The sequence below is a fragment of the Anas acuta genome, chromosome 14 (genome assembly GCF_963932015.1).
Source record: "Anas acuta chromosome 14, bAnaAcu1.1, whole genome shotgun sequence".
In the NCBI taxonomy this organism is placed as follows: Eukaryota; Metazoa; Chordata; class Aves; order Anseriformes; family Anatidae; genus Anas; species Anas acuta.
In genome coordinates, this window is record NC_088992.1 from 14,545,765 (window position 1) to 14,564,746 (window position 18,982).

The 18,982-nt window shown below is 44.6% G+C and overlaps 1 protein-coding gene across 15 annotated transcripts in view; it reads right to left on the reverse strand.

Annotated features, from left to right (window-relative positions):
* The window catches only part of KCNIP1 (potassium voltage-gated channel interacting protein 1), a 364,985-nt gene that overhangs the window by 11,367 nt on the left and 334,636 nt on the right, over positions 1-18,982 (reverse strand). For 14 of the 15 annotated variants that reach the window (XM_068698196.1, XM_068698202.1, XM_068698207.1 and 11 more), the window contains one exon: positions 3,828-3,952. In XM_068698196.1, coding sequence (XP_068554297.1) covers positions 3,828-3,952 — 125 coding nt within the window. Of the gene's footprint in view, positions 1-3,827; positions 3,953-12,504; positions 12,538-18,982 lie in introns of all 15 variants that reach the window. The other variant, XM_068698195.1, reaches the window with a different exon arrangement.

Below are 18,982 nucleotides of genomic sequence, written 5' to 3' on the forward strand. Positions count from 1 at the left end.
TCTCCGAAAGCCTGACTTGTTCCAGACGCTTACATCTCACACTATGCTCGTTCGTCCACTGAAGATTTGCTACAATATTTGCACTAAAACAAAGTCAGAACATCTCTAACAGTCCCTCAGTTGTTCTGGTTTGCTGTTTTCTGATTTAGTATTAGGAAAGTATCCCTGGCAGCCATTTCCTCTAACAGCACACACTCTCCTGAAACAAGCAGAAAACTCCAGAAAGATCCCAACCCTTTTACATTTATGCTCTCAATCCAAATAACATGTCATGAGAAACAGTCTAGAGGGGATGTATTGAATCACTGAGTCCAAACCTCTGCTGTTGGTGGTCACTTGATTAATCACCAATTTATCAATTTTAATCTTAAAAATATTTTCTCACTCTCCTCCCTCCTATGCCATAGCTGATGCCAAACTTCACTTCTCTGGGGAGGGGAAACTTCTAGTTCCAGCTCATGCCAATTTTGCTTTTTAGCTCAAATAATTCTCTCTTCTGATGGATTTACAGACAGAAACAATCACATTTTATGTTGTTAAGCTAAATCAAGGCAGGATCCACCCAGGGCTCTGCTTTTAGATGTTTCAGTTATCTTGCTCTTACAGACCGACAGCCAAAGCAGTCAGCCCCAAGGCTTCGTGTCAAGCTGGCTCCAGCCTGGCAGCAGCTAACCCCGAGGTGCAAAACAGACTGTTCTGTGTAACACACCTTGGGGTGGGGAGATCTGCCAAAATAAGTGAGTCCTTTTGGTCCTGGCATCAGGAGATACTGGAAGACAGCACCCTTGCATAACTGGAAAGGAAAAGGAAGGCACAGACAGAGGGGGCATTTGGCCAGCCCGCCAGGTTAGCATGCTCTGCTTTGGTGGAGCAGCTAAGAATCTGAATTTGGTGAAAGCCTCCATCAGCCCAGTGCAGAAACATCAGACTGACCAGTGACACACTGGGAAGAGACCGAGGCCATGGCTCATTCCAGCAGAACCCCTGGCTGCCACCAAAGAGGACATCCTGCCCTCCCCTCCTCACCGCCTTCCTGCAGCAGCTCTCACTCAGCCTGGACACCCTGGGGGGGTCAGCTCCCGGGGCAGGGCGCACATCAGGATGTAAGGAGAGACTCATTTTGTGCCTCAGGATTTGCTCTCAGAGCAGTGTGAATGGCCAGCATTTATTTTTAATGACACAGAGAAAGAACAGGTGAGAAAGAACAGCCTTAACAGCATTTCAGTTCTTTGCTGAGTAGCTTTACTGGCTGCAGAAGCCAACTGCACATAGAAAAGCCTATCAGCAACTTTGAATGATTAGAATAATTTGACTCTTTCTAAAACTCTGAAGCATCTTTTCCACATCTTTTCTACCCTAGAAATCACATATTTTTAGGACTTTCTTCTGTTCAAGCAACTGACAACTGCTGTACCCTGATCTGTTGGTGCTGCCAGCAGTATTAGACCAGAACCTCCCTCAGGTGCTTTGCAGTGCTCCAGGTGAGCAGGGATTTGCTTCCTGCATGCCGGCACCTCCCTGAGCCAACACACCTTGTGGCCACGCTGCCTGGCATGGTCCCAGCATTGTGGGGCACAGGGAAATAGATTTTGGAGACAAAAGAATGCCAGGAAGGAAAAGGATTGAGAATTAGGGCCCTGGTCAGACAGCGCACTAGTCTGGAGGCTACACCAGGCTGCGTAGCTCCAGACTGCAGCTGGGCTGAGAGGGACCTTGCTCTCCCCGTGTCCATTCCAGGTGCCTGTAAAAGGCCCTGTGGTAACCCAGGTGTTGCCTCATGATTAAACAGGACCTGTGAGATCCCTGAGAGCAAGCAGAAAGTACAAGCTAGGGAGAAAAAATGACTACACTCCCATAGGGATTTTGAATCTCCAGATGGCACTGTAACATCATCCCAAAAAGCAGATGGTTTGGTACAATAGGAAATATGGTAACAGCTGAGACAATTTGACTACTGTGCATAATTACTCACTGCATTGAAACCGTGATTTATAGGCCACAAAAGCTAAAGCTGCCCTTTCAATTTAAATCTTAAATATTAAAGCTTCATGCATATTGTGTGCCTAGCAGCTGGAGGAAAACAAATTGCTTTTCCTAACAACTTGAGATAACACAGCATCTCACCAGCACTCCCAATTAATACCAAGACCTTTGGTGAGGTCTTTCAAACGAGTTTAGGTCACAAGTTAAATGCGCTTGTTTATCATTGTTCTTGCCCTGGGAGGTAATGCCTCTGGTACTGCATGATAGCAAAATTAGGAGGGGCAAGGGGTAAACATCGGACCTGCAGAGAGCTGCAAGGCTGAAGCTGTCTGTTTTGCATCCTAGCTCCTCCGCTCAGCACAGAGCAGTGCTCTCCTGGGGAGGATTCCCAGGCAGCACAGCAAGGCAGGTACCGCAGAGATCCTAGCGAAACACTGGTTAAGAAAGCACTGAGTTCTGTCCCTGCTGTAGGTGGTCATATCACGTTATACCATGCATTAACCTTTTGAACTCTGTGTTAAAAGCCATGTGTTTTATTACTGACTGGTCAAAGCACGAAGAGGTTTTAGAATGTCAGTCAGTAGTCAGAATGAACTTTGCACATAAAATGATGACTTCCTACACCCAGCCAAGCCTGCAGAAACACAACACACAAACCAAACAGAAAAACACGGAGGGCTGTGCTGTGTCTTGGCTGGAAAAGTCAAGTATGTATGGGAGATGGGATTCAATCAATTCCAAGAATGCGTCAAAAATACAAAAGGCTCCTTTCAATGTCCAGCAGGTTTCCCTCTGGGAAAACCAATTTAACATATCTCAGCTTTATTTTGGCAAGGAAAAAAATAAAAAAATAGAAAAAAATAAAAATCAGCATTTCAATATTTCAGCTACTGCCATAGTGCAACCGTCCTATAAGGCAACTTACAAATGACGTTATATTTACTGGGCTAGTTCAGTACTGATCTATTAATCATCATAAATCATCACCTGGTACAAAACACCTGTGTGACTAAATCCAGACCCTCAGGCAATCATGTAATGAGCATTCAGTCTTCAGGGTCCACAAAACATCTGCTCCACATAGCCTCAAAATTCCTGTTTCTATTTATGATGATGCGTCCCTAACAGGCAGCAGCAGGTGACCTAAAAGTTGAGGTTCACAGACCTGCAGAGACCATGTCAGGGAGGATTTGACTGCGGTTGAGGTTGACAAAGACCAGCACAGCGTTGTTCTATGCGTGCAGTTGTGCCAGCTGGCATGCTCCCTGCTTTCACCTAAACCTGCTCTCTCCTATCCCCTCAGTGTTGATATCCATTTACTTTTGATGTCTGTTTGGCTCCTGCCACTCCAGCCTTGTTCACTACTTGCCTTTGTAGTCCTCATGTGCTCCAATAACATCCTACTAGAAGAGCAAGAACTCTCCAAGCTAGGGAAAGGGGAGGGGGGGACAAAATCCGGAGCAACAACAAATCACAAGCAAACAGTGTAACTCATCTTCAAGCATTAGGAACTAACAAGAATTAAATAAACAAACATGAAAACATTTTCAGATTATCGTGAAGTACAGACACAGCTGAGGAAACTCCAAGTGTGTTTACTGACAGGGAACAAACTTAATGAGTATTGTGTGCTGAATGTTCATCCAAACCCAGTTTTAGGCAGATTATGGTGACTTAATTATTAGATGGTGAGGGAGATCATGAGCTCGTTTTGCTGTGGCAGCAGAGATATAGTGCAAACCTCCTGATACTTAGTGGGGGAATGATACAATATGCAGCTGAGCAGTTCAGGCTGGTAGGGATACATACATATTAGACTTAGTTCACTGTGTTATTGTTCTTACATTTTTAAATCCTCTGTAAAGCACTTGAAGTTCTCTTTTTGTGAAATTGGTTTGTGCTTCAAGCTGTTCCAGTCCTTCGGGTCTATGGCACACCGTAGTCATTTCTAATTCATCTTCAATTTTATCTGAAAGAGAAGACAGGAAAATATTTATTTTGATTGTTGCCTTTAATCTGAACGTGATGGACAAGACAGATTGGATTTCAATAGCAACAGAGAAAAAAAAGAAACCATCAATGGAACTGATCTGTATAACTGTATTCAACCTCTCGAAAGCAAAATAAAAGCCGTATGAGTAAAGCAATGGCTCATGTTTGTTATTGGGGCTGCCAATTGGCACCCCATTCACAGAGCCAAAACCGATGGTGGGAACAGAAGGATAGGCAGCAGATACATTGCTCCAAAAGGCAACACCAGATATCTCCTGTCTAAATATTGAAACAACGCTGAGAAATAGGCCTTTCAGAGTACTCGCTTTAAAAAAAGCTGTGCAAATATAAGTACGAGAGCAGACATGCTTAAGCATATTAGACAATGACCTTACACTAAGGGTAAACAGAGAGGGGAACTCTTCTGTACACTAACCCAAATGCTTAATAGTGGAGACGCTAAAGGTCACGTTCGCAGAATCACAGAATCATCTAGGTTGGAAGAGACCTCCAAGATCACCTAGTCCAACCTCTGCCCTAACACTAACCAGTCTGTTGGATACTATTGAAAATCTCCTAGGAGAAATTCAAATTACATCCACAGCTGCTGAATCTGGAATAACACCAGCTTGCATCTATAAGGGTGTTTTAGGGAAACTGATAAGCAGTGAAAAATACGTATGTGTATTTTCTTCAAGAGATCACTCTCCCCCAAGTAAGAAAAACCCTTGCGACATATCACATCCTGGGATATCTTAACCTCACCTCTTTTCTGAGTTGCCTTTTTGCCTGTCAAGTCATTTTCTGCAGCAGCACAGGTAATGCCCAAAAACATAGAGGTGCTTAGTGTACGTTATTATTAAGATTATCTAAACTTCAAAGACCAGATGCAGAATTCAGCTGACATAAAAATCTCATCTACATCCACACATCATTTGGCATAAAAACTAGTACTCCCCTTCAAACTGCTTTCATTAAAGTGGTCATCGACTGCTTCATTATCATGGACTACACATCACACATTATCATCAAAACAACTCAATATCTGCCTTGTGAAAACGTGTTAGGTTGGTAGGTTCAAGTCTAATACAGTAGTTCTTGCTAAAAGACAAGGATTGCTTTAGGAGCGTGCAAGAAAATGGAGTCACTGAAAAAAGGCAAGGCCTGAATTCTGAGCAGCCTGGCTCAGGGAATCAACAGACCATAACAAAGCTATTCTTTTGTAAATTAATAAATTCTGTACTTACAAGTGAACATTATTAAGGGAGGACACACATAAGTGACTCATCATGGTTAATTAACCTTGGTCCTTTATTTCTGGATTAAGAAATCAAATGCAATACTGGTGAGATCAGGTTGGGTTATGATCAGTCCTCCTGTCCCCAGGCTCTGGGGTTTCACAGCCAGCACGTGTGGGGCTGGAGCAGTGCAGGCCCCTGGTCCAGCACGGGGCAGTCTTTGCCATGCCCCTGCCTGCTCTTTCACGCCAGGGAAGGTGACGCCACTGCAGCTGGTTCCTTCTGACCAGCACTCCTGCTTGGAGTTACGGCCTACGTCTCACCACAGAGGTCAGAGCACACAGACAGAGCAGCTTAATTACACATTAAATACATGAAATCCAAAGGGGCTTGGAATGAAATCTGGGGTTTTGCAGCCATGGTTTATTTCAGCCCTTTCAGTAGTTAGAGGCTATCCCATCGATGAGAACCATGAAGTCAGCACCAGAGAGAAGCGATGGAGATCAGTGACTCTGCACAGCTCTCCAAAGGCAGAGCAGAAATCTGGTGGCTGACATGAGGTAAACCACAGCCCATTTGCTATCTATGTATCGTTAAGATATGCAATGGAACTTGCTCCCTTGTTGACTGGAAGAGGTTGGGAGGAAGTGAAATCCTTCTTGTGCTTGTCCAGTTCACAACAAATGTCATAGTGTGTGTCAAACAGTGCACACTGATTTGAAGCCTTGTGGATTTCAAGCACACAATCCTATTGCAGTATTAAACGTGCTGCAGTCATCGGCACATTCAGCATGAGCGGCTTAGAGCTGCTTCAAGTGGCTTCAACTCTGGTTTCAAATTTTCCTATGGACTATACAGGTTCAAGTCAGGAGAGTGCATACAGCTCCATGAGGTACCTCATGGAAACTTGTGCAGATTGACTTTCAGTAATTCTTATGTACATGACAGAAGAGATTATATATATATATATATATATATACACATACACACGCATATATATATAGGCAGGAGGTACGTCTTGTTGGGCATCTTAGGGAAACTGCAGGGGAATAAACGTAAGAGGCTTTGTAATAGCATGGCATAAAATGAGAGTATCATGACCATTTATGATGCAGAAAAAGTGACTGCAAAGCAGCAAGGGGCATGAAGAGACCTGAAGGAGGCACCTTCTCCTTTCAAAGGGAACACAGAGTCTAGGAATTCTCACTGCTGTTACAGAAAGGAGATGGAGAAGGATGTCTGATAGAGGAAGAAGCACAGATAATGTGAAATAAGGCGAAAAGGCCATTTTCTTTGAACGAGAGCGGATATCACAAAATGAAAGAATGTGGAAAAAAGCTGTAGAGAAAAACACAGTGGGGAAGAAAATCCTTAGAATGAGGGAAGGGAATGAGCAGTAGAAAAAGGGAGAGAACAAAACCATTTAGCAAGGAGTCAGGTTAGGAGAGTCACCACTAATGCAGACACTGCATGGCAAACACCTTCTTATTTAACCGTTGGTTCACTGCGAACTACCCAAAGTCCTTCACAAGGTGCTCACAAGCCCAGACTCCTTCCCCTGTGTTTCCCTACTGTCCCCCGTGCAATGCAATAAGCACTTCACACGGGCCCCTGACCCTTGTTGCTTTATTCTGCCAGAAGCCACGCTGGCAGCGTATGTGCAAGCTGGGCTCTGAGCCTTCCTCTGCTCTGTAACCAGCTGAGGATGTCCAGCCTTCCACTGACATCTGCTATTGAGTTCCTCTTAATCCGTTACAATTTCAGTGTAAAATGCAAGAGTAAAATGCTGGCTATCTAGTTTTGATATCCTATAATATAGTTCAAAGAGAAAAACCTAAGCATGCTCAGAGAAGCAGCGAGGCCAGTAAGGGGAGCTAGCCTGGGGGATTAACCTCATATTTTATTTGCACCCCCCAGGATGTGGTCAGTCACATTGTTTCTACAGAGGCAGGAAAGGTCCATCTGGGAAAAGTCACACTCCTGACAAAAAGGTTTTCGAGACGACTAATTTTTATGTGTATATTTGCCATTTATTTTCCACCACCTCCTTCTTAAGCAACCAGTTTTCCAAGGCACTTACTGCAATTTGTGTTCTGTTCTAAAGCCAAATAACTAAAGGAAGGTCTCACTCACGGAAAACTGGCTCAATAGCTCTATGTAGTTTAAAAAAATAAAACCTGTGGGACTACAGCTCAAAGCTCATTCTTTTGACTTACCCAGATGTCCTGTATATGAGTAGACTGAAAATTAGGAACTTGCAATTTTTTCCCCAAACATTTTAAAATAAAATATGATTTGATAAATATTTAATTTAATAAGGACGTATTGTCTTTGATAGTACTAGCCTCATCCAATGAATCGTTACTCCAAAAGAGTGCAACTCATCTCCTTCAGCTTGCCCTGCAAGTTGTTCCTACAGTTGGTTCATGGGCTTTGGGCCCACAAAGCAGGTATTTTTAAGCCACGTTACTGTTGCAGGTCCCTTCCTTTTCCCATACTGAGAAATGCGTTGCTTTTCTTTGTAACAGAATGTAAAACAGAAAGTATGAAAAATTCATCCCTTTTAAAAGGATGCTCTATTTTTTTCCGTGTTTTCTCTTCCAGAACCGGCATTAATCTCTGCCTCTGAAGAGGATCTGATGGTTGCCCACAGGTTAACCCTTGCATTCTGCTCCCTTTTCCTTTCCCACAGGAAATATCATGCAACTTACCTTAAAAAAATAAAAATAAATGAGAAGCTTTAGATTTGGCCAGGGCGGCACTCAAAACGATACCAGAACAGCAATTTTCCAGTACTTACAGTTTGAAAAAGGGGGAAATTGTTCCTACAGTGGAACATGCCCCGATGCAACAGAGCAGTCCTGGGCATTTCTTGGCACCTCAGTGGGGAAAATAAACACTACAGAGAATTTTTAGGTTCTTTTGTTTATCACTTGCTAACAAAAAGCCACTGTCTGTGTTTTTTCATGATCATACCGATCTGTTTTAAAAGATAAAACTCTTATTTTAGGATTAACTTCACATTAAAAGGCCTCACAGACCAAACCTTCCCTCCCTCATGTCTGTCAGGTGCCCACGTTTAAACTTTGTGCCTTCCTCAGCACCATCTTCTTCCATCTCTGCTCCCTACCAGCGAACACACCTGGCTCTGGCACCAACCCGTGGGCCAGGAAGACCTGCCTGCAGAGCCCTAAGGGCAAATCCATCCCTTCCAACTCAGCTGTTCCCCCCCAGCAGGTTTCTGTCATTATTTGTTTCTGTCTCAAGTTTTAAGTCAGTTTTTATAAACCTTTATCTTCTGCTCTCTGACACCCACCGAATTACCCACAGCAATCTCAATGGTGAAAAAGGAAACTGTCACTTCCCCATCTACCACTGCCTTTCATCACGCAGACTTTATTTCCCCTTATTTACATTTTCATTACCACACTGGCTCAGGCCCTCCCAGCTCTCCAGGATGGCGCTGGATGAAGCACAAGCCCCCACGCTTACAAACATGCCTCTTTTCTTCAGAGGGCTCTCTCTTTATAGTGACGAGCACAAGTAAAAGTGGCTGTACAATGACACGTGGAGATGTACAGTTCCACCAGGAAAGCATGATGTTAAGATACTTTATCCAATGTCCTGTTCTTCTTGGCTTTCGTCCTGGTAAAAGCTTGACTAACTTCCGGAGAGATATCAATGGGGGAAAACAGGCATGGCACGGCTTTAAACAATTCACACTCTTTCAGTTCACAAGAGCACAGACCCAGATGGGTGTGGATAACACAAGGGATGTGCATGGTCCCTGCACGGCCTGAAGACAGCACACACAGCTCGGCAGGGGCACCACTTGCTTGGGTACTCACTTACGCTGGCGTGCTTGGGATTTGTTTAGGGCTGGAGAAAGGGGAAATGGCACTCTCAGGTTTAGAGTTTGCCCCTGGGCATATTTTTATGGCTGCTTTAATAGCAGGGTATGAATTCCTGGGGCTGGCAGAAGCACCCGCGGTGATCTTACTACAAAGTAGGTCCGGGTTAGAATAATTACGTTCATGTTTTGGGGGCAAAAAATCATCTCTGTTTGCTTAAGGCCATCGGATAGGCACATTCTGTGTATCAAACAAAATAAATAGGGGCTTCACTTCACAAAGAAAAATACTCCTGACGTCCTTTCATGCACATGCATATTTTATGGATTGCTGCTAATGAAAGATATTGCATTTAATTTCTCTTCTGCTTGCTCAAGAGCAGAGAATGAATTTTCATTAGAGTAGATCAATATTTTAACTGAATACACTTTGGAAATTACTTGACAAGACTTGGATTATACATCCTTTGATATCTGTTCTAATTTTAACCTTTGTTATCTTCACAATTTGAAGATTTCCACACTTTGTCTGCAAACACGCCTGTCTTTCACTGCTGTAAGCTCTGCTGAACACAATTTGCATTTCTCCAAGTGATAAACCAGAGTAATTTAAGTCCATTCATGTAAAAGCTGTCTTGTACAGCTACGTGCTTCTTGACAAAACAGTCTCACCATTGAGGAAAACAGATTTTCAGCCACATCTGCCTACTGCTTTATATCACAGAAGCAGAGAGAGGGACTCAGTCCCACGTTAAAGACAGTGAATCTACTTAATTTGAAGCAGGATGACCTGCTGCACTATTTCACTTTCCCAGATCTTTCCATGCCAATGGACACGGGTACATTTATCTGCCACGGTACAGAAAGAGTTGTTTCATTGGCAGTTGAGCCTAAAACACCACCAGCACTGTAAGGCATAACCAAGACAACTAAAGGGAGGCACTGCCCAGAGCCGCCTGGCAAAAAGCAGCACCGTCACCAGCAGGGGCGGGCAGTGGGGCAGGGCATGATTTGAGTCCCTGTAAGGCCTTGTGCTGATAGGACACCATCTAGCAGTCACGAGCTCCCAATTTCCATACAAAAACATCTGATCAATGTTGTCGAGATCCAACAGTCCTTTTTGCCTAAGGGGAACAAATTAAATTGATCACAGACAACGCTCAAGTTGTGCACAATAACATAGCTTTTTTTCATAGCTGCTTTTTCGGCTGTGGCTTTGACTGACCCTTGGGCCCAAATTTATGAACCTGCCCATCTGTCCTCTGGCCAGCAGCTGCCTCTCCACAAGCAGCCCTTGCACCAGAGCCAGCCGCCTTGGTGAAGTGCCTAAAGACACCGCAGCACTCCCAGAGCCTGGTGCCCGAGCAGCAGTGATGCCTCCCTGCATCCCTAGGGCTGGCTAAGGACAACCCAGGGCCTAAAAGAGTTTAAAGGGAAGCTGGAAATGATTTAATAAAAATGTAAATGACCCCATCCCCAGCTTCTGAAGGCTGTGAGGTGAAGCCATGCAACACCAGGCTGCACAAGAATGGGGGAGGACTTTGAAAATATTCTGCTTATAATAAATTCATGTTTGGTTAAACAAAAAACTCCTAGAATGTAAACCACAGCTAATGTGCCCAGTGTTAATTGTAAAACTGATAAGTATTAGATGAAACTGGTAATTTTACAAATACAGCAGAACGGTATTAAATTATGTGCAAGAATTATTAGACTGCCTCTTATTTTTATTAAAAAAGATTAGCTATGCGTGAGTAGCAAGGACCTGCAGAAAAAATTAACTGCAGTTTATCCACAATATCTTTAAAATCCATCTCCAGACAGAATTCCTGCCTAGACAGACCTCACGGGAAACAGATCCTGCCAGGGGGAAACAAACGGCTGGTACCTGCAGGGCTCCGCCACCTGGGACGGGTGCAGAATTCCTGGCACTTTGGTGTATTTCCACCCAGACAGAAGCTAAGGATTAGGCTGTATGCAACCCAGTCAGACTAACAGGAATCCATGAGACCAGTGGGGCAGACAGAGAGGAAGCCACGGGCTTGTTCCTCCTGAGGATCCCAGAACAACAGCTCAGATAACGAACAAACACGTGCCCGCACATCTGCAAACCCTAAAAAAAGGGTTTGGTAAAATCTGCTCATGAATAGATCAATAAAAATGGCACTCAGATACCTACTGAAGTATCAAATATTAAATGAATTTAATTAATCTTTAACAGTCTTTATTAATAAATTATTATTATTATTATTGCCTTGGCTGTAAAGATTAATTTCCAAGCCAAAGGGACTCTCCAGCCAATAAAACAGCAGAAGGGGATTGATGGAGCTCCCTTTTCCTGAAACTCCTTAGACTTTCAGTTCCATTTTCCCCACTAAAGCAGCAATGCCCTGCTCGTTGCACACAGAGGCAGGCCTGGCCGGGCTGTGCTGCCTACATCAACCTGGGCTAACACCAGCTGCAGGAAAAGCTACATTAAGAACCAACATTGAACAAAGTCCTGAGACTAAGGAAGGCAAAAAGAAAAAAAAAAGAAAAAAAAAAGCAAGCAGAATTTTAGCACTTCTTGGCTTCCAATGATCTATGCAAAATGTCAGGTATAAATAATTTCCTTTATGTCTACTCCTTTAATTTCTTCCACTGATACACCCAGAGAAGCTAGAACAGCGTTAAACTCTGAACAAGGAGGTGCTCTGAGGCCACAGGTACAAGCAAAATGTCTTTCTGGCACACAACTAACACCAGGCAGAGTGATTTGAACATAAGCTATGCAACGTGCTACACTTCAGTGTTTCTGCAGACACTTCATTCATTACTTATCACTGGAAATAACACTGCCTCGGTCATTCCCTTGGTTAAGTGACAGCCGGACGATCTTCCACTGCACTGGACCTTATTAACTGGGACACCACCCTTTCTTGCTTTCCTTGCTTATTCCCACCTAAAGATAGCAACATTTATAAGTGAAATATAAGGGAAACAACTTCTGGAAATGGGTGGAGATCTACTGAAAGCTTGCCCCATGTTTTGCTGTTCTTCCATGGGGATGCTACAGAAAATCTTCCTTTGGGTAATTGCTTTCCTTCAAGCGGCTGCTCAGAGATGAATTTGCAAATAAACCTCACTAGGAGGGTTAGAAAATCACTTCACTCTGTTGATTTTTGGAAAATTCCTATTCATACCTTGTCAAAACTTCACATGGAGAGTAATTGGACTGGTAAGAACGTGACTTAGCCCATCAAGTGATGCAGTGGGCACACAGAAGGACTGAGCAGGTGGGTGAAAGCTGAATTTTAAGCACCTTGAATTTTGTTTGCTGCCAGCGTGGAAAGGGAGAACAACCTGAGCCTGGAGGGAAGGGAGGATCTGTTTTCCTGGCTAAAGAAAACTTTTGCTACAAAAATTATATGTCCGATATAGTCAAACTGGTTTAAATGTTACCTCTCTGATACACGTAAAACCATCGGGCAGGGTCTAGGAAAAAGAAAAAAATTAAACAAAAAGAAAGTGACAACGACACACAACTTAGTCATTTCTTAACTTTAAGGTGACATCGGAGGGGTTCTGCAAAGGTGCCGCGGGGTCCCCTTTCCCAGTGACTGTAGGGTTTTCCATGTGTATTTTACAGGGTTTTTTGCTGAACTGCCTCTTTCCCTTACCCCAAGGGGCAGGAAAAGGAAGTCAGAGCTCGCTGTCCCCTGCATGACCATGAAATTCGGGCAGCATGTGAAGGGAATCACGCAGGCAGTCATGCACCCATGCAAGCACCCACGCATGCAACAAGGCAGCAATGCAGCAGTCAACCTAGCAGCTCTGGTAAGGGGCCAGGAGGACTCAGCATGCGGTTTCTGAAGCCTGTTAACAAGCAATACGAAGGGCTCCAGCCTTCTGCTTCCTCTACAGTTGTCAAAGAGCTGAAATATGAAGTAATAAAAAATGGTTAGTAAGGGTGAAGAACTCTCAGGTCGTCTGGACGGCCGTGTAACTGGTGCTCTCTGCAGTCACTGCACGTGTAACATGGTCACTTCCTACTATCCTCACATCCCCTAGGATGAAAGTTTCATTAACAAATTAAGTTAAAAGTACCAAAAATATTTATATTTTAAAGATATGCATATACTTTCTTATCGGTTTCTTTTTGCCAAAGAATTTGGTGTGTGATATGACAAACCATAACCTTCATGACACACAGAGCTCTGGTCACGGCACTGCTGCCTGTGGCTCCCTGACCCTACCTGCATCAGGGGCAGCTCCTGCCCTCGGTCAGTCTAGCACCCTCCACTTACCCCCTCGTCACGTAGCTGCACCAGCCACTGCTTTTTCTGGGCAGACAGAGAGCCCAAGACCGCATTGTCCTGCTAAATCTTGCAGCACCACACCTCTGCAAAGCCCCAGGCTGTCCCCGAGCAAGCTGTGACCAACTCAGGGCCTGTGCCTGGAATCTCAAGGCTGAGAAATTCCACTGGGATTTTCTTTTTTTTTTTTGAACAACCCTCATGCTCAGCGTTTTCCCCCTACACCAAGATAACCGTGTTCTGAAGGGGACGCGCAGAGCGTGGCCTACACCACCCACAGGTTACAACAGCACGAGGCTGCTGGAGGGGCTCCGATTCTCACCGAGCTTTCACTACTGGAAATCCAGCTTGCCTGCAACGGAGGCAAAGCTGGATTACGTGTCTTTGGGAGTTGATGTTCGAGTAGTGCAAGAGAGGAGGAATTTAGTATCTGGCAAAAGATAAAACCAGCGGAAGCGCTGGGAAGCCACCAGAAGGGCTCCCACCAGCAGCACCTCTGCAATGAGCGGAGGCCCGGTCAGGCAGCACTGCCGAGCCTCACACCCAGCCTCGCCGGCTCTCGGCCTGGCAGAGGAACCATTCAAGAGGACAAGACCAACACGAGGAGAGCACAGCAGACACTCCAGGGGGCTCCTGCAGTGAAGAAAAAAAAAAAAAAAAGACAGCACAGAAGACACTCAGACGAGACGACCAGTAACAGAAATGAATGCTGAATGACCAACTGCTGGCCCAGGAACAGTGCTGATAGATGAACAACTACTGACACCTCCACACTTCCCCCTTCTGAACTGAAGCTTCAAGAATACTTCTGAGAGAAGCTGCTCTCAAAGCACCTACAATAATCCACGGACATAAACCGCAGACATAGATCACAACACATGCTAAAGAGATCAGTACACATTAGGAGCTTTACCAAAAGCATATAAAAGCAATTATCAGGGTTTAATACACTCCATTGTACCACCTGCACTGTTATCAGAAGACATTCTGACCTTCTTGAACCACCAAGATGGGTCTGCAATAAAGAAAGAACGAGCAGGTTGCTTAAGGAGCTCCTGGACCTGTGCTGAAGCAGGAGGGGTTGAGCCACTGGGCAGGAAACCACGCGCTGTTCGGGCAGTCCTGCTGTGCCGGGTAACCCAAGGACAGGAAAGAAAAAAATTCCCACTTCAAGTCTAATGAGCATAGTTTTAAATTTACATTTTAACACTAGCTGGAAACTAATTTCCATCGACGAGAACAAAGAAATGTAAATGTAGCCATTACAGAACGCATAATGATGGTGTCCTGATTCACTGTGGGTGAAATCAATGCATGAAAAGAGCTGGAGTACGTGGAAAAGCTCCAGTGTAACGCTGGGTTTGAAAATAGGAAGATCGACCAGAGATGATTAACAAATAGCAAGAAGACAATAGATGCCTCCTCTCCCTCCCCTCAGCACAATCTGTTTTTCTGTAGCGGGAAATCTTGTGGATTATCAAAACCTTAGCCTGTAGATAATACCTTCTGGGTATAAACAACGTTGTCTTTCTGCAGAGATAGGAAACAAAGCTCTTAGAGGGGAGAAGAAAACAGCTTTGTGTAACAATACATTTTTCTTCACTGGATGAAAAACTTCAGAAAGTCAAGATTCAATGAATTAATTGAAGATTAATTCCTTTCCTGATTATTAAAATAAGAACTAAGATTTTGATTCGGTCTGTATTTTTATTTTTTTATTTTTATTTACCAGTGAATCACTTTTTGGAAAACTGCCCTTTTCACTAAGCTCAGCAGAATGCTTAATCAGCACCCCAAGTTCATGTGCTTACATCTGCTTAGCTGACTGAGAAGTACAAATAAAACAAACTACCACATTGCTACTAACACTTAGAAAAGCTCTTCCTAAAACATGCAAGCACAGTCACCAAGGCCTTGATTGTTTGCCATCTCTCCCAATAAGTGCCTCATGACTTTTTTTTTCCTCCCTAAAATTACACCCATGTTACAGATTACTCTCTGGGCAGTGAAAATAAGAGCAACTTCTGAGCAATTCTGGTAAAAGGGAAAAAGAGGATATTTTCCTTTTTGTCTGACTCTCAGGAACCAGAACCATTCAGTGTAACTGGGTGCAATGGACACTGAGATGGCCAGAGGCACCTCTGCCTACATCTCTTCCTTATCAAGAAGGTTTTCAAAATCAGAAGGCAGCTTTTCAGACTCTAAACAAGAGTAATTGGCTTTTTAATAGAATAAAGGAACTCAGTGGAATAGATATAAAATGAGATATGTGCAAATCCCTCACTGCCAAACATACCACGGGGATGGGGCCTTACCTCCAGGCTTGTTTTCAGCCAGCTCCGTTGGTTTCTCTGGTCCAGCAGCCCCACCACAGCCTCCCTGCTTATGAAAAAAATGTTTCTCCCTGAGGGCAGAGTCAGTGGAAGAACTATGGTCCTGCAGTTGTTACCTCTGTTACTGAGGAGGCAAGTAGAAGCCTACAACAGGCGCACCTCTGTCCTCGGCAGGCTCAAGTCAGTGATTAGAGTTGTTTCTGTGCTGCAAAGTCAGGCTTTCATTAGGTATGGGGCACCTGCTTAGAGGAAGGAGGTCAGCTGTTGAAGGTCATCAGTAATATAGATCTATTTTTTTTAATTGCTTGTGGATAGAGATGAAGATCACAAAATGTAAGGACATTCACGCAAAACTTATTTCCTGATAAAGAATTTTCTGGCTGGCTGCAGTGAACCTTTCCTTCAGCTGGGCAGCCCAGCAGCTGGGCACACAGCGAGCAGCAGCAGCCCCAGCCTCCAGGGAGGGCACAGGCTCCCCGTAGCCACCACGTTGGCAGAAGAGCCATTTCTTACCAATGGGTAACTAGCCCAGGAGAAAAATCCTGCCACTGCTACTCACAGCATTAATCTAATAGCTTAAACACATCACTATGCACTTACTGGAGTCAAGTTCAGATCAGTAATCACGGCTTGGAAAAAGAGCAGGGGAGCCTCCTGCAGGTTTTCGCAAGGGGCAGAGATGGGAAACAAAGGGGAAAGTGGCTGCAGCCCCCTCAGAAGGCAGCACCAGCAGCGAGTGCTGGGCTTAACGGTGGCTTCGAGGGGCAGGAACCAGAGTGTGAGCCTGGCCCATGGCACGGCTTCGATCCCACAGCAGCAAGGGAGGAGGAAAGTAGAAAGAATGTGTTAGGTCAAAGCATGATGTTTTCAGAAGTATCAGAAGCTCTTTGGAGGGCACTTAGTAAATGAAATAGTCACAGGAGAGTTCTGAATTATAAATGAAGTAACTGAACTTAAAAATTTCTTTTTTTTGAAATAGGTTATTCATCAAAATCCTCTGATGAGTCAAGACAATGCATTACAAATGGACTTATTCTCCCTGAAAAGAATTATTGCTGCCAATGTTTTTTTCCTCATTGAAAAGCAAATCAGACACTTCAAGTCCCTGATTTATGACTGCGCTGATTTCTACGAGTGCTGGTTTGCTCCAGCTTTCACTTAGAAAAAGGCTTTTGGAAGAACAATAATCAATGAATATATAATGTGGGAGAATCAAGCAATCAAATAGTAATTAGTTCAGTGCCTAATCCAAGGACATGTTATCCTTGGGTTATTGTAGAAAAATACAATTTTATAATTGCGCATTCAGGCCATTTTTAACTGCAGCCTAAGAACTGAGCTGCTTCCCCCTCAGAGGGGAGTTTTTTGACCACATACACTTGGTGCTGCCCGCACACAGCCTGTAAGAGGAGCCCCGCGCAGATGTGAGGAAGCTGAAGGCGAACAGATAGCGCAACCAGGGCACCCCGGGGAGTGCGGGCAGCCAGCGCTGAGCTCCCAGACTGGGTGCTGATGCTGCTCAGAATTCAGACTGTTGTTTTGGAAATGACATCTCCTATGTTATGTTCCAGATTGGGACAAGAAAAAAAAAACAAAACAAAAAAACAAAAAAACAGAAACGAAATAAAGGAAAGAAGAAAAACCAAAACCTCATTTTCCACGAGACGTTAGTTTTGATTACGCTTTAGAAACCTCATTTTGGAAAGCCTATCAAGTTTTATTTCTCATAAACGTTGACAGTTCATGGCAATACAGGCAGAATCTCCCCCCACGCCGTGCTTGCAGTCAGCTCATCTCCTTCCCCTGGCAGTGCAGCAGCTGTGTCGGGGTGCCCGGCTCCCCAGCTTCTCACCTACTGGGGAGGTGCACGCTGAACGAGGAGAGCTGCAATACCATGCCCACAGCCAGCACAGGAACTCCACAACAGGTTTCATGCTGAACATTTCTCTAGATGAATATATACTTCTCGAGTTCCTATCTCTTAAAGTGAATTTGTTTTTTAAGTGAAGTTTCTGCATATTTTTTTTTTTTTAAATAAAATAAAGATTGATTTTCCTAAGGTGAAACCCTATGCATGGTTTTGCTCCCACTTACTGAACAAACCTAAAAGTGTTGTTGCGTTTACTAACATACATTTTACCCTCTTTGGAAACAGCAGCAGCAAAGAGCAGGATTTGCTATGTAACTAAAGATACTGCTCAGAGTATGAGTTCAGTGAGAGCTGTTACCCGCAGCCCTTTTTCCCATGACTGACTTCACCAGCGGCAGGTGCTTTGGAAGCAAAATACTGACCGCTCGGGGGACCACGACCCCACATGAAGGCTGGAGCTCTGTGCAGCAGGTCAATGCTTGAAGCCAAGACCCCAAACCCTTCTCTTCCTCTCTGGTTGCCAGGCAGGATTAAAGCCACTGCTGAGCACCAGCAGGAGTACACAGGAAGAGCCTTCATTGCTGGGAAGTGACCAGGAGCTTCCCAGGCACTCAGAGAGCTGCACCTCCAGGGCATGCTGGCAGCCTCACAACAAGGACACGTGGAAGCACCACGAGTGGTAACGTGCAGAGCCTCTTTAGAAATCTGACTTTACACAGACATAGCCCCATCCGTTTACTACTTAGTTCCTCAGGACCTTGGAAGGTGGTCCTAGAGAACTGCAGGGGGTTCCCTTTGGGCTTGACACCTTGGTGGCTAACGCTGCACTGTGGTGTAGTCTACGATACCGAGGGCAGCCTGGAGGAATGAAGAGAAACACAGTGAAGTGCCTGCACCTTCACAGGACCCCTTCACAGCAGGAGAAGGCAGAATCGAGGAGTGAAACACTGCATGCTACAGATCACATCCAAATGAGACAGCATCACCCAAACGAATTCTTCTTTCCATCTTGCAAAAACCTTTGTTTAACGTAAGCAGATTGCTTCACATTTTGAAGTGCAATTAAGCAGAAGATAAGTACCAATTAAGCTCTATTTGCACACAAGAAACTGCTCAGAAAATATTGCTCCTCTACATACCCAGGTTTTTCAAACAGGCCAGGATAAACTTACAGGAGCACACCGCTCCCATAAGAGACCTTTTGCACAAGCACAGTGTGGCAGCAGCAGTTTGTGTCAAGACCCCAGACTATTTCCCGAGAAGGAATTTGTCCCTTTTTACCTGGCTCGCAGTGACACTCCCAGGACTGGCCACCAAGCCCCCCCGACGTCCGTGCTGCTCTTGGCCCCTTGCAGCCCCCTGTGCTCCTACCTGCTGGGAGAGGCACTGCCTCCTGCGTGCCCAGGGGAGGCCGCTCCTCG